This window comes from Taudactylus pleione, unplaced genomic scaffold (genome assembly GCF_031769625.1).
Source record: "Taudactylus pleione unplaced genomic scaffold, aTauple2 ptg000451l, whole genome shotgun sequence".
NCBI lineage: Eukaryota > Metazoa > Chordata > Amphibia > Anura > Myobatrachidae > Taudactylus > Taudactylus pleione.
The window spans coordinates 6,231,061-6,250,033 of NW_028284853.1; the positions used below are offsets into that span (position 1 = coordinate 6,231,061).

Genomic DNA, 18,973 nt, shown 5'->3' on the forward strand with positions numbered 1-18,973 from the left:
GACAAGAAGATCAAAGGATGGACCATCACAACACTACATAGGTAGTTGGGGGTGGTAGCCTCTTTGTGATGTAATATAACTGATACTTGGTTACTTGTTTGCCCTGTATGACTATCCTCATTTGCCCCCACATTCAGACTGACGTAAATTGTTTTTGTCTTCTCACAGGATGATGTCAGAGAGGATAAGTCTACGCTCAGCCAAAACCTAGAGATGACATGGATCTTGAACAAGTTAGGAATGCTGGGACCCCATGGTGTTTTAAAACAATGATATGGAAGGTTTGTGGATGGATGCCCTCATATAATAATTTGGATTTGTACCCATTTGGGTTGAAGCCATTTAGGAGTATATCTACCAGTGACCCTGTGGACTTCCACAATTGTGATTTGTCTCTGTCTCCAGTTTAGGTTAAGATATTTGGTTTCCAGTAATGATCGTATTACTGGGATATATACAGCCTATTTTGTTAGACTTGCTAGTTTCTTGCACCATCTTTCTCAAATCTTCCTCTGCCTACTTATTTGTCCTTGCTCTGTTAGGTCTGTGGATCCTAAGGTACAGGAGACAGCTCACATCCAGTGCCTGTCTGGAATCCCTCCAGGAGATCATGATGAAGCTGCAGGAGCTTCAGATGTTGAATGTGGAGGAGGTCCAACGTCTTCAGAAATTAACCTCACTGCCTAAGTGGGCAGAGGCCCTGATGGACATACTAGGTGGGAAGGGCAGGTGGTACCTTCAAGGACTCCAAAACTGCATAGAGAGCAGCCGTACCTGCCTGTACCTGCGCATGCGTCACTATGGTGAGTTGTGTGCTCTGCAGGTGACCTGGTGATTTTGGAATCTCTGCTGACATTAGTTTAACGTCTTTGTGTTTTTATTATTTTTTTCAGATCCTCTGGTTAAGAAGTATTTGGACAATGTGGTATATATGGATCACCATTCACTTTTGAAACAACTAGACTCTCTTATAATGGTGGAAGGTTTCACCGATGCCCAGCTTCAAGAACATGATATTGTTCAGCTGGAGCTAGGACAGGGTGGGAGAGGAACCCCCAAGAAATTGCCTCTGGAAAAACTACTAATGCCACTGTCAAAAGTCTGCCTTCCCCCACGTATCACCTTAACCGTGGGAGTGGCAGGAGTTGGTAAAAGCACCCTGGTGAGACTTTTTGTGGAAAAATGGGCACGGGGAGAGCTATTCTCAAACATTACCTCTGTGTTTTCTTTGAATTTCTGGGAGTTGAATATATATGATCGTCTCTCTGCGGAGAAGTTGGTACGCATCGCCTGCCCATGTTATTCTGTGCCACCTCCAAGCTCTCTCTTTATTTTGGATGGCTTGGATGAGTTACGGGCCCCGTTGGATTTCTCAGACTCTGTGGCCAGCACTGACCCCCAGAAAGAGCTTCCGCCTGAGTGTCTCATTACTAATATTCTGCGGGGCAACCTGCTGCCAGACGTCTGCGTGTGGATTACATCAAGGCCAGGAGCGGCTGCTAGGATTCCTGCAGGGCTTGTTGATCGGATGACAGAGATATCCGGACTAGATTCAAATGAAATGAAGGTGTTTCTGGATCAGCAGCTACATGACACCAAGGGTACAGTGGAGAGGGTCTGGGATCATCTACAATGTCATCGTTCTTTGAAGGCCTTATGTACTGTTCCCACTTTGTGCCACATTATAGGGATTTCTCTTGGGTTTGCTCTGCATGCCCAAGACTCCACCTATCAACCTCTACCAGATACATTGTCAACCATATTTGCCTGGTATTTGAAAGCCCAGTTTTATGACTTGGAGGTGATAGAACAACCAACCAGTGCCAGGCGAACAGTTGGCAACCTAGGAAAGCTGGCATTTCAAGGACTGGTTCGGAAACGTTCAGTTTTTTATGAGTCAGATTTGAAATCCTGTGGGATTGAGACACCTATTTTGCCTGGAAGCCTTTGTTCCCGACTGCTGCTTTCCCAGCATTCCCCCTCATGTCCAGCTTTCAGCTTCTCCCATAGTTTACTGCAGGAATTCCTAGCAGCTGTCCACTACTACTTTGCTGCCAAACGTGCCATCTTTGACCTGTTTGCCGACGGGGGCGTTTCTTGGCCCAAGTTGGGTTTTCTCAATCACTATAAAAGTGCAACACAACGCTTTTTACAAGCTGATGGAGTGGAGCTGTCCATCTTCCTCCGCTTCCTCTCTGGGCTACTGTCACCACAGGTCCTGCGTATATTAGCCGGATGCCTACCGAGTAAGGAGGAGCCAAACAGCTACCATGGATCAGCAGTTGACTACTTGCAGAGCTTGCTCAGTACAGGAAAGACCATCTCATGTGAAATGGTGAACTTGATGTGCTGCCTGCATGAAATGGGACACACAGAGTTGATCAGTGCCGTTGAAGAGGCGATGAACAGTGGAACACTTGGTGGAAAGTTGAACCCATTGACGTGTTCAGCTCTTGCCTACCTGCTGCGAACATCAGACAGCTTTGTCCAAGAAATAAATTTGTGCCAGTGCCTGAATTACAACCTCGTAAAGAACTTCCTACCACAGCTACAATACTGTACCAACCTAAGGTAATTGCTATCTTACATAGAAATATAGAATTTGAGGGCAGATAAGAACCATATGGCCCATCCAGTGTGCCCATTAGGGTATAAGGGTTAGGGGTTAGAGTAGGGGTGGGCAATTAGCGGCCCCCCAGCTGTTGTAGAAGTACGCATCCCAGCATGCCCTGCCACAGTTTTGCTATTTGGCCATGCTAAAACTGTTGCAAGGCATGCTGGGATGTGTAGTTCAGCAACAGCTGGAGGGCCACTTATTGCACCCCCCTAGGTTAGATAAGGGATTCCTTCTCTTGCCTGGGTTAATAACTTGTTATCGGTCCAGTAGATAATTTGCAAAAAAGTGGTGTGGCCTAGCTGTCACAAGGCCATGCCCCGTTTTTTTGCTGACGTCTTTGGTATGAGATTTGCATGAGCATGACATTGTGTCACACCACTGTAGTAGTGCCCATTATGCAGTGCTTCCTGTAGTAGTGCCCCGTATGCAATACCCCTTGTAGCAGATATGCAGTGCCCCCTGTAGTTGTGCCCCTCATGCAGTGCCCCTTGTAGTTGTGCCCCATATGCAGTGCCCTCTGTAGTTGTGTCCCATATGCAGTGCCCTCTGTAGTTGTGTACCTTATGCAGTGCCCCCTGTAGTTGTGCCCCATATGCAGTGCCCCCATAGTTGTGCCCCTTATGCAGTGCCCCCTGTAGTTGTGCCACATATGCAGTGCCCCCTGTAGTTATGCCCCATATGCAGTGCCCCCCTTAGTTGTGCCCCATATGCAGTGCCCCCCCTTAGCTGTGCCCCATATGCAGTGTACCCATAGTTCTGCCCCATATGCAGTGCCCCCCCGTAGCTCTGTCCCATATGCATTGCCCCCGTAGTTGTGCCCCATATGCAGTGCCCCCTGTAGTTGTGCCCCATATGCAGTGCCCCCGTAGTTGTGCCCCATATGCAGTGCCCCTCTGTAGTTGTGCCCCATATGCAGTGCCCCCTGTATTTGTGCCCCATATGCAGTGCCCCCGTAGTTGTGCCCCATATGCAGTGCCCCCGTAGTTGTGCCCCATATGCAGTGCCCCCTGTAGTTGTGCCCCATATACAGTGCCCCCTGTAGTTGTGCCCCATATGCAGTGCCCCCTGTAGTTGTGCCCCATATGCAGTGCCCCCCTGTAGTTCTGCCCCATATGCAGTGCCCCCTGTAGTTGTGCCCCATATACAGTGCCCCCTGTAGTTGTGCCCCCATATGCAGTGCCCCCTGTAGTTGTGCCCCATATGCAGTGCCCCCGTAGTTGTGCCCCATATGCAGTGCCCTCTGTAGTTGTGCCCCATATGCAGTGCCCCCCTGTAGTTCTGCCCCATATGCAGTGCCCCCTGTAGTTGTGCCCCATATACAGTGCCCCCTGTAGTTGTGCCCCATATGCAGTGCCCCCTGTAGTTGTGCCCCATATGCAGTGCCCCCTGTAGTTGTGCCCTTTGCAGTGCCCCATATACAGTGCCCCCTGTAGTTGTGCCCCATATGCAGTGCCCCCTGTAGTTGTGCCCCATATGCAGTGCCCCCAATAGTTGTGCCCCATATACAGTGCCCCCTGTAGTTGTGCCCCTTATGCAGTTCTCCCTGTAGTTATGCCACTTATCCTTTGTTTCCAAGGGAATAGCTGTTTATTGGACAAGCAAGTGAGCATAATATATTCCGGAGAGACACCATGAAATAATGTCTATATATAAATGATGGAGCTGATAAGATGTTTAGCACTAAGGTGGGCAAATGGATGGTGGAACTTTACTACACTATGGGCCTGACTCAGAGCCGGACGCTCTGAACGAGCGTCCGCTCTGAATCAGGGTGTGTTTTTTTTTTGCGAGGCGGCCTCATGGACGCTCGCATAGCTGTTTGCTACCACCCACAGCTTATGCGAGCATCCATGATGATGGTCGCGATGGTGGTAGGGTCTCGTCTGCAGCAAGCCCTGGAGTGATTTTGGCTCTATCACAGCCAAAATCACTCCCACTGACATCACTAGTGATGTCAGTGGGGCCGGACCCAGACGGTAGGCGTTCCCAAGGGAACGCCTCCGTCTGGGCAGCCACGCCCCCGGCATGCCCACCAAAGGGGGCGTGCTGTCAATCACCATCGACAGCACGCCCCCTTTGGTGCGAGACCCATAACGACGGCTACCCCGTCGTTATTCGGGTCTCGTGCATGCGCATGACAGAGGCGCCTCCGTCGTGCGCATGCGCATTTGGGAAACATAGATCCGCTTGCGAGCGCTCAGCGCTCGCGAGCGGGTCTGAATGAGACCCTATGTCCAAATGGATTTTGAATGAGCATATTAGTATTTATAAGCACATGCGACCATTACTGTATGTTTCCATCAATCCTCATGCTCCAGTGCAGCCGCCATTACAGGGACACATGTCACAACGGACAGAGCCTAAATGTTTTGCTCGAGTTTAATGCAACAATTTTTTTATTGCAACAAGCATGCGTCCCGATTTTTCTCGTATGGAGTCAGCGAATCACAGAAGCTGGCAGGAGGCGCCTATTTTCACAAGACGCCTACTGTGGCATATTATCGCACAGCCGATGCGTACAAAGAAGCAACGGTGATGCGATTGGCGTAAATTGCTAAATCAGGCCCTAAGTTCTATAAAGTAATGATAATGATGATGATGATGATGATGAATGTATTACCATAGTAGTACGTTCTAGTCGGAAAGTAAATACCTTCCAATACAGTATGACCAGTGTCATATTTATAATGGGCGCAGGGTGTGCACACCCTGCACCCATATTTTTTTAATACCTCTCCGAAAGTCCCGCGTCGGCTATAGCGCTGCACAAAGCACCTGGGAACTGGCCATCGCTTTGGGCAAATGCCAGAATGGTCGATGGCCTGATGGACTGGGTGGGCCGCCTGAAAAGAAAGCCTGGTTGTGCAGCTCCACCTTCCGGCTCTCTGCTCGGCCGGCATGCGGTGGGACGGGGCGACATGTCTGTGTGAGGCGAGGCCACACCCCTTTGTTATGTGAGTGCACAGTAAGGGATGTCAGAGCTGATTTACAGCCCCAGTGCGTCCATACAGCAAGATATGGTCTACAGTGACCATGTCAACTCCACAATGTTGACATTGTTCTTCATGTTGACAGGCACTATGTTGACTTCAACAGAATGTCAACATGTTCACAATGTCGACATGTTATATCACCATGTGAAATGTCGACATACTCAGAATGCGGATGGTTAGGCTCAAGCGGCACTGTGAGGGTTATGCTGCAGGGGGGGTGCTTAGGGTTAAGGGAAACGGTATGAAATACCGGCTGATGCATGGCCGGCAGTTCGATTCCCGGCAGCGTCAGTCCGACAGATGCAGAGATCCCGGCAGCGGCAGCCCGACAGCGCTGGAAATCCCGATCGTCCCTAGGTAAGTATAAACTAACCTAACCCCCTAACCATCCTTAGGGGTGCCTAACCCTAACCTCCCCCCCTGTGCCTAACCCTAATCCCCCCTCTAGGTGCCTAAACCTAACCCCCCCTTCCCCGCTGCCTAAACCTAAGTCCCCCGGGGGGTGCCTAACCCTGACCTCCCCCTGGGGGGTGCCTAACCCTAACCCCCCCCTCCCCTAGCCTAACCCTAAGTCCCCCCCGGGTGCCCTAAATCTAACCCTCCCCCCCGCGGCTGTCCGCTCGCGGCGCCCGGAATCCCTTTGATCGGGGTGCCAGGCGCAGTCTTCCGGCGTCAGAAAAATGACAGGCGTCTAGATTTAGACGCCTGTCATTTAACCCTCGCCGGGATAAAGCAATCGGGAAGTCGGCTGTTGGGCTTATGTAAGCCGGTTTCCCGATTGAATACCGGGTTAAGCATTAGGGAAAGGGTTAGGAATAGGGAAATAATACTTACCAGGACCGCCGCTTGGCAGATGTCTGCGTCGGAATTGCTACATACATGACTGCCGGGACCCGAAGATGATGCTGCACCCGCCTGGACCAGTGACCGCTGGGCCACCAGGGATGTTAGGTTGACAGTCTATATTGTCAGCTCTCATTCTAAACTCCTGCTACTTGCTCCTTCCTCCTTGTCTATCCCATCTGTGTCACCCCTGTTTGTCTGCCCCTCCCTATTAGAATGTAATCTCTCACAAGCAGGGCCCTCTACCCTCTTGTGTTTCCCCCTACTTATACCTTCATCTACTCCTCACTTTGGCGCCTAACAGTTGGTTGCTTATGTCCTGTTGTTTATTGTGAGTGTTATAATCAATATTTATGTACTATGTAAGGCGCTGCGGAACATTTGTGGCACCATATAAATAAAAGATAATAATAATATGTCATCCGTGTGGACATGATGAATGTTATCATGGTCACTGTCGATATTTTGACCACGTCGACATACGCATGTCGAACTGATGCACGTTGACCTAACATACCACACCCGTAATCGAGAATCTGTGGAATGATTTCGGAAATTGCTGCTCCCCTAGTGTCCCCATCTAATATGATGAAACTGGGGCAGTATTATAGAATGCGCCTATACAGATGTGCACAGCTGGCTCATCCAAATAGACCCTCTGCTGTTATCTGATATTCAAGTCTCGTGGTATTCAGTTGTAAGAATTCCAGAATAAAACGTTTTAATTACACAATGTAAGAGAAAGAATCTAGGGGTGGATGCTTATTCCTAACTTCTGTATATATAAAATAGATTTCATTACAAGTTTCAAAAATATAAATATTCTTTGAATTTTTAAACTCTATGAGCATTTTTGTTTTGTGCTGTAAATGACACTATTTGATGCGTGACCTGTGACAAATGAGCAGCATATTGCTGTAGAGGGAAATTGGTTATTTTACACATACAGGGCCTGATTCAGCAAGGATCGCTCTTCTGCTTATACGCACGCAACGCAGTTGCTAATAACAGCGGGGATATGTAAATGTTTGCATTCGTATTGCGATCGCGGGCTTGACATAAGGAAGCCCACTTCCCTCTACTCACATCCGTATACTTGGGCAAAATACTGTAGCAAAATAATCGGTACCATCGGACCCATACGCACAGCTATGGCAGGTCAGACCTCACTCAGGAATTGCTGACTTTAGCGCACGCTATGAGGCCTCAGGCTGCGTATGGTATAGCAGTGGATAATTTATGCACGCCCCTGCAACAGCGCTGAAACGCACACTGGCAGCGTTTGCCCGACCCCCCCCATCACCACCCACAAGCGGCTCTTCCTGTCAATCACTCAGCGATGGATCTGTGTCACCACTGTTATCACCGTTCCGGTTGCAGCATCTGGTTCGCGCATGCGCAGTACGTAACAATTGGCAGATTGCGTGCGTATAAGCAACTGCGATCCTCGCTGAATCAGGCCCTTAGTACGAGTAGTGGAATAAAAAACATAATTTAAACATAATATAATATAACTGATTGCTTTGAGTTTCGAAGTGTACAATTTTGTGCCAGGGGACACAAGTTTGTTTTTCTTTAGTTTTTTTTTTTCTTTTTCTACTGTAATGCACCGAAAACATAGATCAGAGAGCGATAAGAGCCTGTTATAGCCTATGGTGCAGTATATACCGTTAGAACCTGATTCACTAGTGAATGCAATGGCGAATACGGACACAGATCGAGCGATTGTTCGCCATCGCACATGCGTATAAGCTACACTGTGCATGCGCAGTGATCGCATTGCCATTATGCACACAAAGAGGAACCCATCACAGAGTGATTGACAGGCTGTCAGTGTTTGGGGGTGGTAACAGGGGGGTGGTCAGAAAAACGCAGGAGTGTCTATCCGTCTGAACGCCATTTTATGGCCATGTATAAATTAGCCATTGCGATTGCATAGACAGCATGAGAGCTCTCTGCGTGCATGCGTGTAAGGAGACTTGCAGTGTCTGCGGCTGGTCAGACCTGTTGTAAATGCTGCGTGACCAGTCGATGTGCATCGATGGTACCGATTTTTTAAGCAGAACAGCGACATTGGACGGATATGAGAAAGCAGCAGCGGGCGTCTTTATGCCGGCTGAGCTTTGGCAAGCATTAGCATATATTCGCAGCTGCGATTGCATTAGTGATCGCTGCTGAATCAGGCCCTTTGTTTGGTAGCATTTTTCAGAAACAGCATGTCTATAAGTTTTCTATTTGTTGTGTTATGCCATTCCTCCAAAGGGGGTGGGGGTGGGGCATTCAATAGATCTACAGTAAAAAGGTCGACAGTGTCTAGGTAGACATCAATAGGTCGACAGGTACAAAAGGCCAACATGCAAAATGTCAACATGGATGAAGGTCGACAGGTACAAAAAGTCGACATGATCAAAAGGTCATCATAAAAATGGTCGACATTTGTTTTTTGTTAGGCTTAGGCACTTACTGGAGGGTTATGGGGGGCATCCACTAGACGATTTTATCCCTGTCCAACCTCTTAACGATTTTCCCTTGAAGTTTCCCTTGAAATATGATCTTCCACTCTGAACAATTTGCAAAGGATTTGCAAAAGATTTGCAAAGGATTTGCAAAAGATTTGCAAACGATTTGCAAAAGATCTAACAATAAACTATGTTGTTTTAATCTGTGATTGAGAGCTTTCAACTATAGTGGGCAGACAGTGGTTCATCGTTTGATCGTTCAGCATGAACGATGTGTAAACGATGTGTAAACGATTTGTAAGCAATCAAGTGAAATTGACCTGCATGTTCAGTCGATGGAGGAGACGATCAAACGACCAGCGGGAGCGCGCATCGTACATCGTTAGAAACAATTACTGCACGATTTGCAAACGATGTTCGAACGATTATCGAACGATTTTATCATTATCGTTCAATCGTTCAACTTTATCGTCTAGTGGATACCCCCCTTTATAGGCTCTAGAAGGGAAGATTAGGGTAAGGCACTAGGAGGGACAGTTAGGGTTAGGCACCTACCGGAGGGTTAGGGTTAGGCACCAGAAGGGGGGGTTAGGCACCAGAAGGGAAAAAGTTTCAACCATTGTTGTTTCGAACTTTTGGCCATATCGACCTTTTGTACCGGTCGACCTTCATCTATGTCGACCTTTTGTGTGTCGACCATTTTCCCATCTACCAGCTGTTATCTACCTAGACATTGTCAACCCTTTTACTGTAGACCATTTAATCCACATGGCAGGGGGCGGGGGGTTTGGTAAAAATCGATGATTATCTGTGATTTTCCTGCAGGATTTAAAGTGGCGCCAATGACGCGTGCACAGCTTGCTAATAATCACAAGATGTAGCCGCATTCACACTTGCGTGCGAATCAGGCTCATAACGTGTAACTTGTCACCTGTTATCCTTCACATCCGTCTGGCTCATGGCCGATGCTGCCATTAGATAACTAAGGACTCCTGCCACTGGAGGGCGCCGCTGAGTCCACAAAAAAAAAATGAATGGCATAATTCATGGCTAAATGGCATATGAAGAATTTGTGGCACAGCTGTGTGGCATACTATGAATTTGCAGCAGTGTTATGAGGTACATTATGATTTTGGCGTTCTGCTGTGTGTAATATTCTATATAGTATATTATGAATTTGGGACACTGCTGTGTGGCATGTTATTGAACTGGGGAGACTGATGCATGACATATTATGAATTGGAGGGAGCAGGGTCGGTTGGTGAAATGTTGCCTAGGGCGCCCGGAAACCATGCACCGGCCCTGGCCAGGCTTCACACTAACATGACACGCTTCCACGCACATGGTATCTGGAGACACGCATCACTCGCTGGCTTTTAAATACTACACGCATATACAGGGGTGTATCTTGGGGTCCGAGCGCCCCTGGCAAACTAAGGGACTGGCGCCCCCCTCCAATGACTGGTTCTACTGGAAAAAAATAACACACACTGGGGGTAGTTTAATTCACACACCTGTAGAAATAGAAAAATAATAGAAAAATATTTTTTTTATTTCTCTGTTTAATATAACAAGAGATATGGTAAGAACTTACCTTTGTTATCTCCGTTTCTACGAAGTCCATAGGGTCCACAGGGTTGACCTTGGGGTTATAGCTGGAACAGGATCCATGGGCACCACACAGTTAAGCTTTTAGCTCCCAGGATGCACTTGGGTCCTCCTCTATACCCCGCCCCCGAACCACAGGCACCTCAGTTGGTAAGCAGCCTAGGCCGGAGGAGAATATGGAACAGAGAGAAGGAAGACTGGAACACACAAGAAACCATACACACAGCAATGTGAGACGGAAAACCGGTGACCAGCCACACAGCCCATTTGAAGCCAGGTGCGTCAGGGCGGGCGCCCTGTGGACCCTATGGACTTCGTAGAAACAGAGATAACAAAGGTAAGTTCTTACCATATCTCTTGTTTTCTACTTCAGGGTCCATAGGGGGTCCACAGGGTTGACCTTGGGGATGTCCCAAAGCAGTTCAACTAAGGGCGGGGACGCTCCTGTGCTGAAAGGAGCACCCGGCGTCCTAAGGATGCATCCTGAGAGGCGAAGGTGTCAAATGCATAGAACCTCAAAAACGTTTGAATAGAAGACCAAGTGGCCGCCTTACACAGCTGAACAGCAGAAGCGCCACGTCTAGCAGCCCAAGAGGGACCCACAGAACGAGTGGAATGAGCCTTAACAGAGGCTGGCACAGGTAAACCCTCCTGTGCATAAGCCTCACAAATAACGGAACGAAGCCAACGGGCTAACGTTTGTTTGTTGGCAGGCCAACCCCTCTTGTGAAAACCAAAGAGGATAAACAAGGAATCAGACTTCCTAACCGAAGCCGTCCGGTCCACATAAATTCTAAGTGCCCGGACCACATCTAAGGAAGTCTCACCAGCTGAAACATCAGGGGACTGAAAAGCTGGCACAACAAGTTCCTGATTAATGTGGAACTTCGAGACCACTTTGGGCAAAAACTCAGGACGAGTGCGGAGCACCGCTCTGTCCTGGTGAAAAATCAGGAAAGGAGGGCGACAGGAAAGCGCCCCCAATTCAGACACCCTCCTGGCCGAAGCAATTGCCAGGAGAAAAACGGTCTTAAATGTCAGCCACTTGAGCTCCACCGACTCAAGAGGCTCAAACGGAGGACCCTGCAGGACCCGTAGAACCACCGCCAAGTCCCAAGGAGCCACAGGAGGCACAAAGGGAGGCTGGATCCTGAGAACACCTTGGAAAAAGGTGTGAACATCCGGCAGCATTGCAATCCGCCGTTGAAACCACACAGACAAGGCGGAAACCTGAACCTTCAGAGATGCAAGGCGTAAGCCGAGGTCCAATCCTTATTGAAGAAATTCCAAGACCCTAGAAACTCGGAACACCTGAGGATCATAATTTCTGGACTCACACCACTGAAAGTAAGTGTGCCACACCCTGCGATAAATCCGTGCGGAAGCAGGCTTGCGTGCCCTGAGCATGGTACCAATAACCGAACTGGAGAAGCCCCGAGACCTCAAGACGGCTGTCTCAAGAGCCACGCCGTCAAAGACAGCCGACCCAGATCCGGGTAAAGACAGGGCCCTTGAGACAACAGGTCCCGACGCTGAGGAAGAAGGTACGGAGCGTCGATGGAGAGGCTCCTGAGATCGGAGTACCAAGGACGTCTGGGCCACGCCAGAGCTACCAGCACTAGCGTGCCGCCGTCCTGCTTGAATTTCCGCAGAACCCGAGGAAGTAGGGATATCGGAGGAAACAGATACGCCAGGTGAAACGTCCATTGCACCGACAGCGCGTCCACCAGACTTGCGCCTGCGTCTCTTGTCCTTGACCCGTAAACGGGCAACTTGTGATTGTGACGGGAGGCCATCAAGACCAGCTCCGGCAGTCCCCACCTGTCCACGAGTAGCTGAAACACCTCTGGGTGAAGCGACCATTCCCCGGGATGCACGTCGTGACGGCTGAGGAAGTCCGCTTCCCAATTGAGGACTCCAGGGATGAAGACCGCCGAGATCGCTGGAATGTGACCCTCCGCCCAAGTCAGGATGCGAGACACCTCCGACATCGCTGCCCGACTGCGAGTTCTTCCTTGGTGGTTGATATACGCCACCGTGGTGGCGTTGTCGGACTGCACCTGTACCGCCCTTCCGTGAAGAGCGGGGCCGGACGACTGCAGGGCCCTGTATACAGCCCTCAGTTCCAGGATGTTGATGGGAAGAAGAGTTTCTTCCGCAGACCAACGACCCTGGAGAGACAATGAGCCGGTTACTGCCCCCCAACCTCGGAGACTGGCATCCGTCGTGAGCAGGACCCAGTCCGGGATCCAAAATGGGCACCCCTCGACCAGATGAGCTGTCTGAAGCCACCAAGCCAAAGATTGCCGAACGTCCGGAGACAACACCAGCACCTGAGAGCGGATCCGGTGAGGTAACCCGTTCCATTCCGATAGAATCAGCCCCTGCAGGGGCCGGGAATGGAACTGGGCAAATTCCACCATGTCGAATGTCGACACCATGGACCCCAGAACTCTCATTGCCGAATGGACCGACAGGCGGCAACTGCTCAGGCAACTGCGTATCCGCAGCTGTAGGGAGGCGACCTTCTCCGGAGTCAGGAAGATCCTTTGCTGACGCGAATCCAGCAGGGCTCCCAAATGAACCATCCGCTGTGATGGAATCAGGGAGGACTTTTTCCAATTTATCAACCACCCGTGTGCTTGCAGGCAAGCGATCGTCAGGTGGAGATGTTGAAGCAGTACCTCTGGGGAGCTCGCCAGCAACAGGAGGTCGTCCAGATACGGCAGCAGCCGTACATTCTGGTTCCGAAGATGTGCGGCCATGACCTCCATAATCTTCGTGAACACCCTCGGCGCCGTGGAGAGACCAAAGGGTAGCGCCCGGAACTGATAGTGGTGTTGAAGGATAGCGAACCTCAGATACCGCTGGTGCGAAGGTGCTATCGGAACATGGAGGTAGGCGTCCTGGATATCCAGGGACACCATGTAATCCCCCGGTTCCATCGCCAGAATGATGGAACGTAACGTCTCCATCCTGAACTTGGGAACCCTGAGGAATTTGTTCAGAGACTTAAAGTTGAGGATAGGGCGATGAGAACCATTGGGTTTCTGCACCAGAAACAGAGACGAATAATACCCCGTCCCTCGTTGTGATTGAGGAACGGGAACAATGACCCCTGCTTTCAGCAAGGACTCTATAGCCTCCTGTATCCGTAACGCCTTGGTCTTGTCCTGAGAAGGACTCATGCAGAAAAACTGGTGGGGTGGTCTGTGCCGAAAAGACAGGGCGTACCCCTGGGAGACCACTTCTCGAACCCAGGCATCCGTGGTGGTATTGTGCCAGCACTGGGCAAATAGAAGAAGTCGGCCTCCCACTCTGAGGTCCCCCAGAGGGAGGCCCGTCCCATCAGGCCGCAGGTTTATCTTCCTGCTTGGAAGAAGGGCGCCGTGCACTCCAGGCTTGCTTCTTGGGCTTAGAGGCAGTCTTACTCGCAGATTGTCTCGGGAAGGACTGACCTTTCGCCTTCCCCTGAACCCGAAAGGAACGAAAAGCCGAACTCCGAACCTTAGCAGGCAGTGCCGCCGAAGGGAGGAAGGCTGACTTGGATTTAGCCAGGGTATCCACAATTTTGTCCAAGTCCGGACCAAATAGTAATTCCCCATTGAAAGGTAAGGCCTCCAGGCCCTTCTTTGAATCAGAGTCCGCTCTCCAGGACCGCAACCATAAGGATCGGCGGGCAGACACCGCTGCAGCCGATACCCGCGAAGTCAGCAGACTAGCATCTAAAGAAGCTTCTCCAATGTAAGAAGCAGCGTCCCTCATCTGTCCCAACAACGCCAGCTGGACATCCGGAGCGTCATCCGAGAAGGTATCTTCCAATGCATTGGCCCACCCCTCAATGGCCTTGGCCACCCAGGAGATGGCCATGGACGGTCGGGCCATCGCCCCAGAGAGGGAGTAAATAGACTTTAAACAAGTCTCAACTTTCCTGTCCGTGGGATCCTTCAGCGAGGATATCGACGGTAATGGTAAAGTAGCGCCCCGAGTTAAACGGGTGACATGGGAATCCACCGCCGGTGGAGTTTCCCATTTTTTACAATGTGCCTCAGGGAAGGGATAATTAGAAGCCAACCGCTTCTGAGGAAGGAATCTCTTACTGGGCGCCTGCCAAGCTACCGCCATATGATCCGTCAACTGATCCGACAGGGGAAACACCGCAGAAGCCACCCTAGTTTTTTTGAAACTAGGTAACTTCGACTTAGGAACCGGTGCCTCATCCTCTATAAGAAGAATAGCTCGCACCGCCCTAACCAGTGCTCGCACATTAATGGACGACTTGGTATCCATTTCCTGGACCGAGGCGTCCGAGTCAGTGTCATCAGGGACCTCCCCATCATCTGAGGAACCCTCTGAGTCCGATACCTGAGCAGCCCGTGCCATGAGTGAGCGTTTTGAAACCCTAGAAGGCATGTCAGTCTGCAACATTGACTGAAAAACCGAGGAAGCGGCCGCCAAATTTTGTACTGAGTTGGAGAGCACATCCACCCAGGGTGGAGGAGTCACCATAGGGGCCTGAAAAGGTACCACAGGCTGCTGCGGCACAGGGGAAGCCTGTATATACATAGGCAACCCCGCATAGGGACCCACCGACTGAGACCCAGGAGGACTCCGCAATAACTGCGGGACACCCGGGGAATGGGGGATGGTCGGCTGGGGTAACGCCCTAGTAGGGAGAGCAGTCGGGACCGATAGACGGTCCGCAATAGACACCAGCACTTGAGAAAACATCGCCCACGGTGGTTCCTGCGTCAGAGAAGGTCTGGATGGGCCAGGAGCCACCTGGCACCGACTACACAGACCCTCCTGTGACAAATCCTCCCTATCCACTCCTGCAGAACAGCGTCCGCAGGAGGCCAACATTGGAGCCACTGAGCGCTCAACCTCCTCGTCTGACATGACAGAATATATTATATATCTGGCACCAGGGTAGAAGTAAAACGCACTCACCGGTGTGCTGAACAACAGCCCACAATATGGCACTGAGTAGCACACAACTGTATGTGACGGACCTCACAAATACGTGATCTATATAAGTGAGGTCAGTAGAAACGCCCCTCCCCCACACACCTGTAGAGTAAAGGGACAGGTATAAGCTGACAGTAAGCGGAAAATAAGCACAGACAGGCAGCACTAGCAAAAGTCACATACCATGCATAAGTAATACTCACTGCACCTTTACACTACAATCAACCTGCCCAGATTCAGTGTCTGGGAGGGCTATAGTGCTGTGTACGCTGTCCTTAATCAGGGGAGAGGTACACAGGGGGACCGGTCCGCATGCTCCCTGAGATCTGCGCTGCCACTGTGAGAAAATGGCCGCTGGAGACCTCAGAGGAGGAGTGGCCGAGTAGTCTGCAGCTCAGCGACGCCAGACTACGTGCTGAAAGGCGCGCTGAGCTGAGGGGAGGAGCCGCTGACAGGGAAGGCTTCCTCCCCTGGCTGGCCATAACCCCAGGGATGCTGGCTTCCCGCTTGCCCCTTTATCCCTGGTGGTCTAGTGGTCCCACGGGTTATGGGGGGGGCCCGCGGCCACTGCCAGCAGCCTCCGGTCTGTTCCCAGGACCGGAGGCTAAAGGACTGCATTTAAGGTATTCCGCGCGCCGCCGCTAGCCAGCGACGCGCGGCTCACCTGCATCCCCGGCGACTCCGGCAGCAGTCCTGGGAGGTAGACAGAGTCCGGCTAGTACGGACTCTGCCCTCCCGCCGCGATCCCCAGATCAGTACTGGCGTCGCGGCGCCAGTCGGGGATCAGAGCGGCAGCGTGGGCGTCTGTACAGACAGCCCTTCGCTGCCGTCTGTAGTAAAAGGAGATTAAAATAAATAAAATCTAACTTAAAATAAAAGCTTCTGGGGGCTGCTCCTGCAGCCCCCCTGCGCGGTGACCGACTCCGGCCGGGCACCAGCTTACACTGAGGTGCCTGTGGCTCGGGGGTGGGGTATAGAGGAGGACCCAAGTGCATCCTGGGAGCTAAAAGCTTAACTGTGTGGTGCCCATGGATCCTGTTCCAGCTATAACCCCAAGGTCAACCCTGTGGACCCCCTATGGACCCTGAAGTAGAAATATATCTTTTATAGAACTTACTCTATTGCAAACCATTATTTACTTATGCCAAAAACCACAGAAAATGCATGAAAACATTGCACCAAAAATAAACAAAGTGCATTATGGGTAAAATAATTTACATATATACTGTATTTGTTTTTTAGCCACAGATAGTTACACCCTGACATATAATTCAGTAATATGATAGCCCACATGGGTGCACTACAATCTACCACCTTAAAATAAAGACAGTCCATAAGGATCATGTCTTATTCCCAGCATTAAAGTATCCACAACCTATGAAGATCATGGTCAATTCACCATACAGAGAAAAATATAAATTTAGCTGTACTTACACTGGGGGTAGTTCAACTTACACGCCTGTAGAAATAGGGAGATATATATATATATATATATATTAATATATTTTTAGATGTATTTCAGTTCTAACACTTAATACATGCAAGCACTGTTTATTAATTTCTATATGTCAACAACACCGGAAAAGAGGGCATCAATAACAAGCAAGATGCATTTTGGGCAAGATGATTTGCATATATGCAAATTACCTTGCGAATAGAGCATTGTGGTTGATGTGGTGCTTGCACTCTTTTCCTGCATGGTTGACATATGGGAATTAGTGAGTGGTGATTGGTATGTGGTGGGTATTGTGGGAGAAGAGATATATTAGGAAAAATAAAAAATTAGTCTCTCTAATTTTAAATGTTTCTGATATAAAGGGACATATAAGAAGCTTGATACATGTTAGGAATCAATGGACACTGGTAAGAGCAGAGGAGACAGAAAGAGACCAGTGATCATTTGCTAGTGATGGGTGGTAACGTCGCCCCCTCTCAGCTGGCGCTCTTGGCCAGTAGGAAGATATGCCCCTGCGTATATATATGTATATTTTTTTATTAAAATGTTACACAGCTGCAGCTCATCATATGTCATTTTTTTGTGTTGTACCCAGAATGGAGAATAACAACTTTAAAGACGATGTGATGGAGCTACTAGCCAGCATCCTGTGCTGTAAGGACTGCGCCATCCAGAGGATCAGGTGAGAGAACTGGGGAAACTCTGCCTGTGTCCAGTAGCTCTTAACACTCCTATATATGGGAAATAATGTGTCCTGTCTTATATATGGAGGCTGTAGAGGAGGTCCATGGCCATATACAGACAGAAGAAGCAACTTTACACAGGTCATGTAATTGGCCTGTAATACCCATATAATATACTATCACCTATCATCTAAACAGTACAGGGGAGTGGTGGCTCTGACCATATTCCATGATGGGGGCTGCCTGTGTTGCAGTGCGGTCAGAGGTCAGGACCGTTGTAGTGCCTGCTAGGTCCATTGTGCATGTGCAAAAAATCCTGCATGCGCTGCGACTGCCGTATGCGCAAAACACCGGCTTCTAGAGACTGCATCAGATTAAATGTAATGTGTTATTATTATTAGTACATCTATTTGCAATGTTATATATAATATTAGAACAGATAACTTTAAAAACTAAGGGAGAAATGTATCAAGCCTTCAAAAAGAGGATAAGTGAAGTTGCCCATAGCAACCAATCAGGGGTACTAAGCAGCAATATGCTCTGTTTCAGCCTCGCAGAGAACCAGCTGAGTAACCGTGGAGTGAAGGTGCTGGGAAGAGCCCTGATGGTGAACCGCACTCTCTCCGCTATTGAGTGAGTGATCTGGAATCTGAGGGAGCCAGTAAGATATCACTGATGGGTAAACATGCCATTAACTCATTGCGTTATGTGCCACAGCCTCCATGGAAACGCCATTGGTCCCAGTGGTGCCAGGGCCTTGGCAGAGGTTCTGAAGAACAATCAAGTGCTGCTGAGTCTGAAGTAAGTGGAGTAATACCATTGGAGACTCTCTTCCCTCTGTTATTTGTCTGCACAGTGTTGTCAGCATTCAGATGTCTATAAAGATCTACTAATGATGAAAAAATGATTAACACTTCAGGGCATATAGCAGGAAATGAAGGCTTTTCTCTGCAGAAGTAACCAAATTATTGTAGTATAGAGAAAGAGAGAGTCCAATCTGTCAATTAATGATATAAAAGGTTTTTCAAAGTTGTTGTCCAGTAAAGTGCACGATTATGGCATTTGACCAGATATGATATGATAAATGACGCGTTTCATGGTACAACTGCCCACTTCATCAGAGTCAATGATGATTTTTCGATTATAGATATCCAGCTCCTGTGCTGCTTTAGAGAACTGTGACCTCTTTTGAATAGTGCTATCCTGTGTGCTGTATTGAGTGGAGTGGCAGTGTCATTACAGAAGTACTAAAGGAACTCTGTTAATATTATTCACTCCTTAGATGACAAATGAAAAAAGTTTTATATCACTAATTGCTGTCGGCTTGGACTATATATATATATATA

General features: G+C 49.3%; 1 protein-coding gene across 1 annotated transcript in view; it reads left to right on the forward strand.

The window, feature by feature from the left end:
* The first annotated feature begins 433 nt into the window (after window positions 1–433).
* Window positions 434–18,973, forward strand: part of NLRC3 (NLR family CARD domain containing 3) — a 45,850-nt gene continuing 27,310 nt past the window's right edge. The window contains exons 1-5 of the mRNA XM_088448113.1: window positions 434–803; window positions 894–2,571; window positions 17,540–17,626; window positions 18,177–18,260; window positions 18,345–18,428. Coding sequence (XP_088304239.1) covers window positions 434–803; window positions 894–2,571; window positions 17,540–17,626; window positions 18,177–18,260; window positions 18,345–18,428 — 2,303 coding nt within the window. The remainder of the gene's footprint in view (window positions 804–893; window positions 2,572–17,539; window positions 17,627–18,176; window positions 18,261–18,344; window positions 18,429–18,973) is intronic.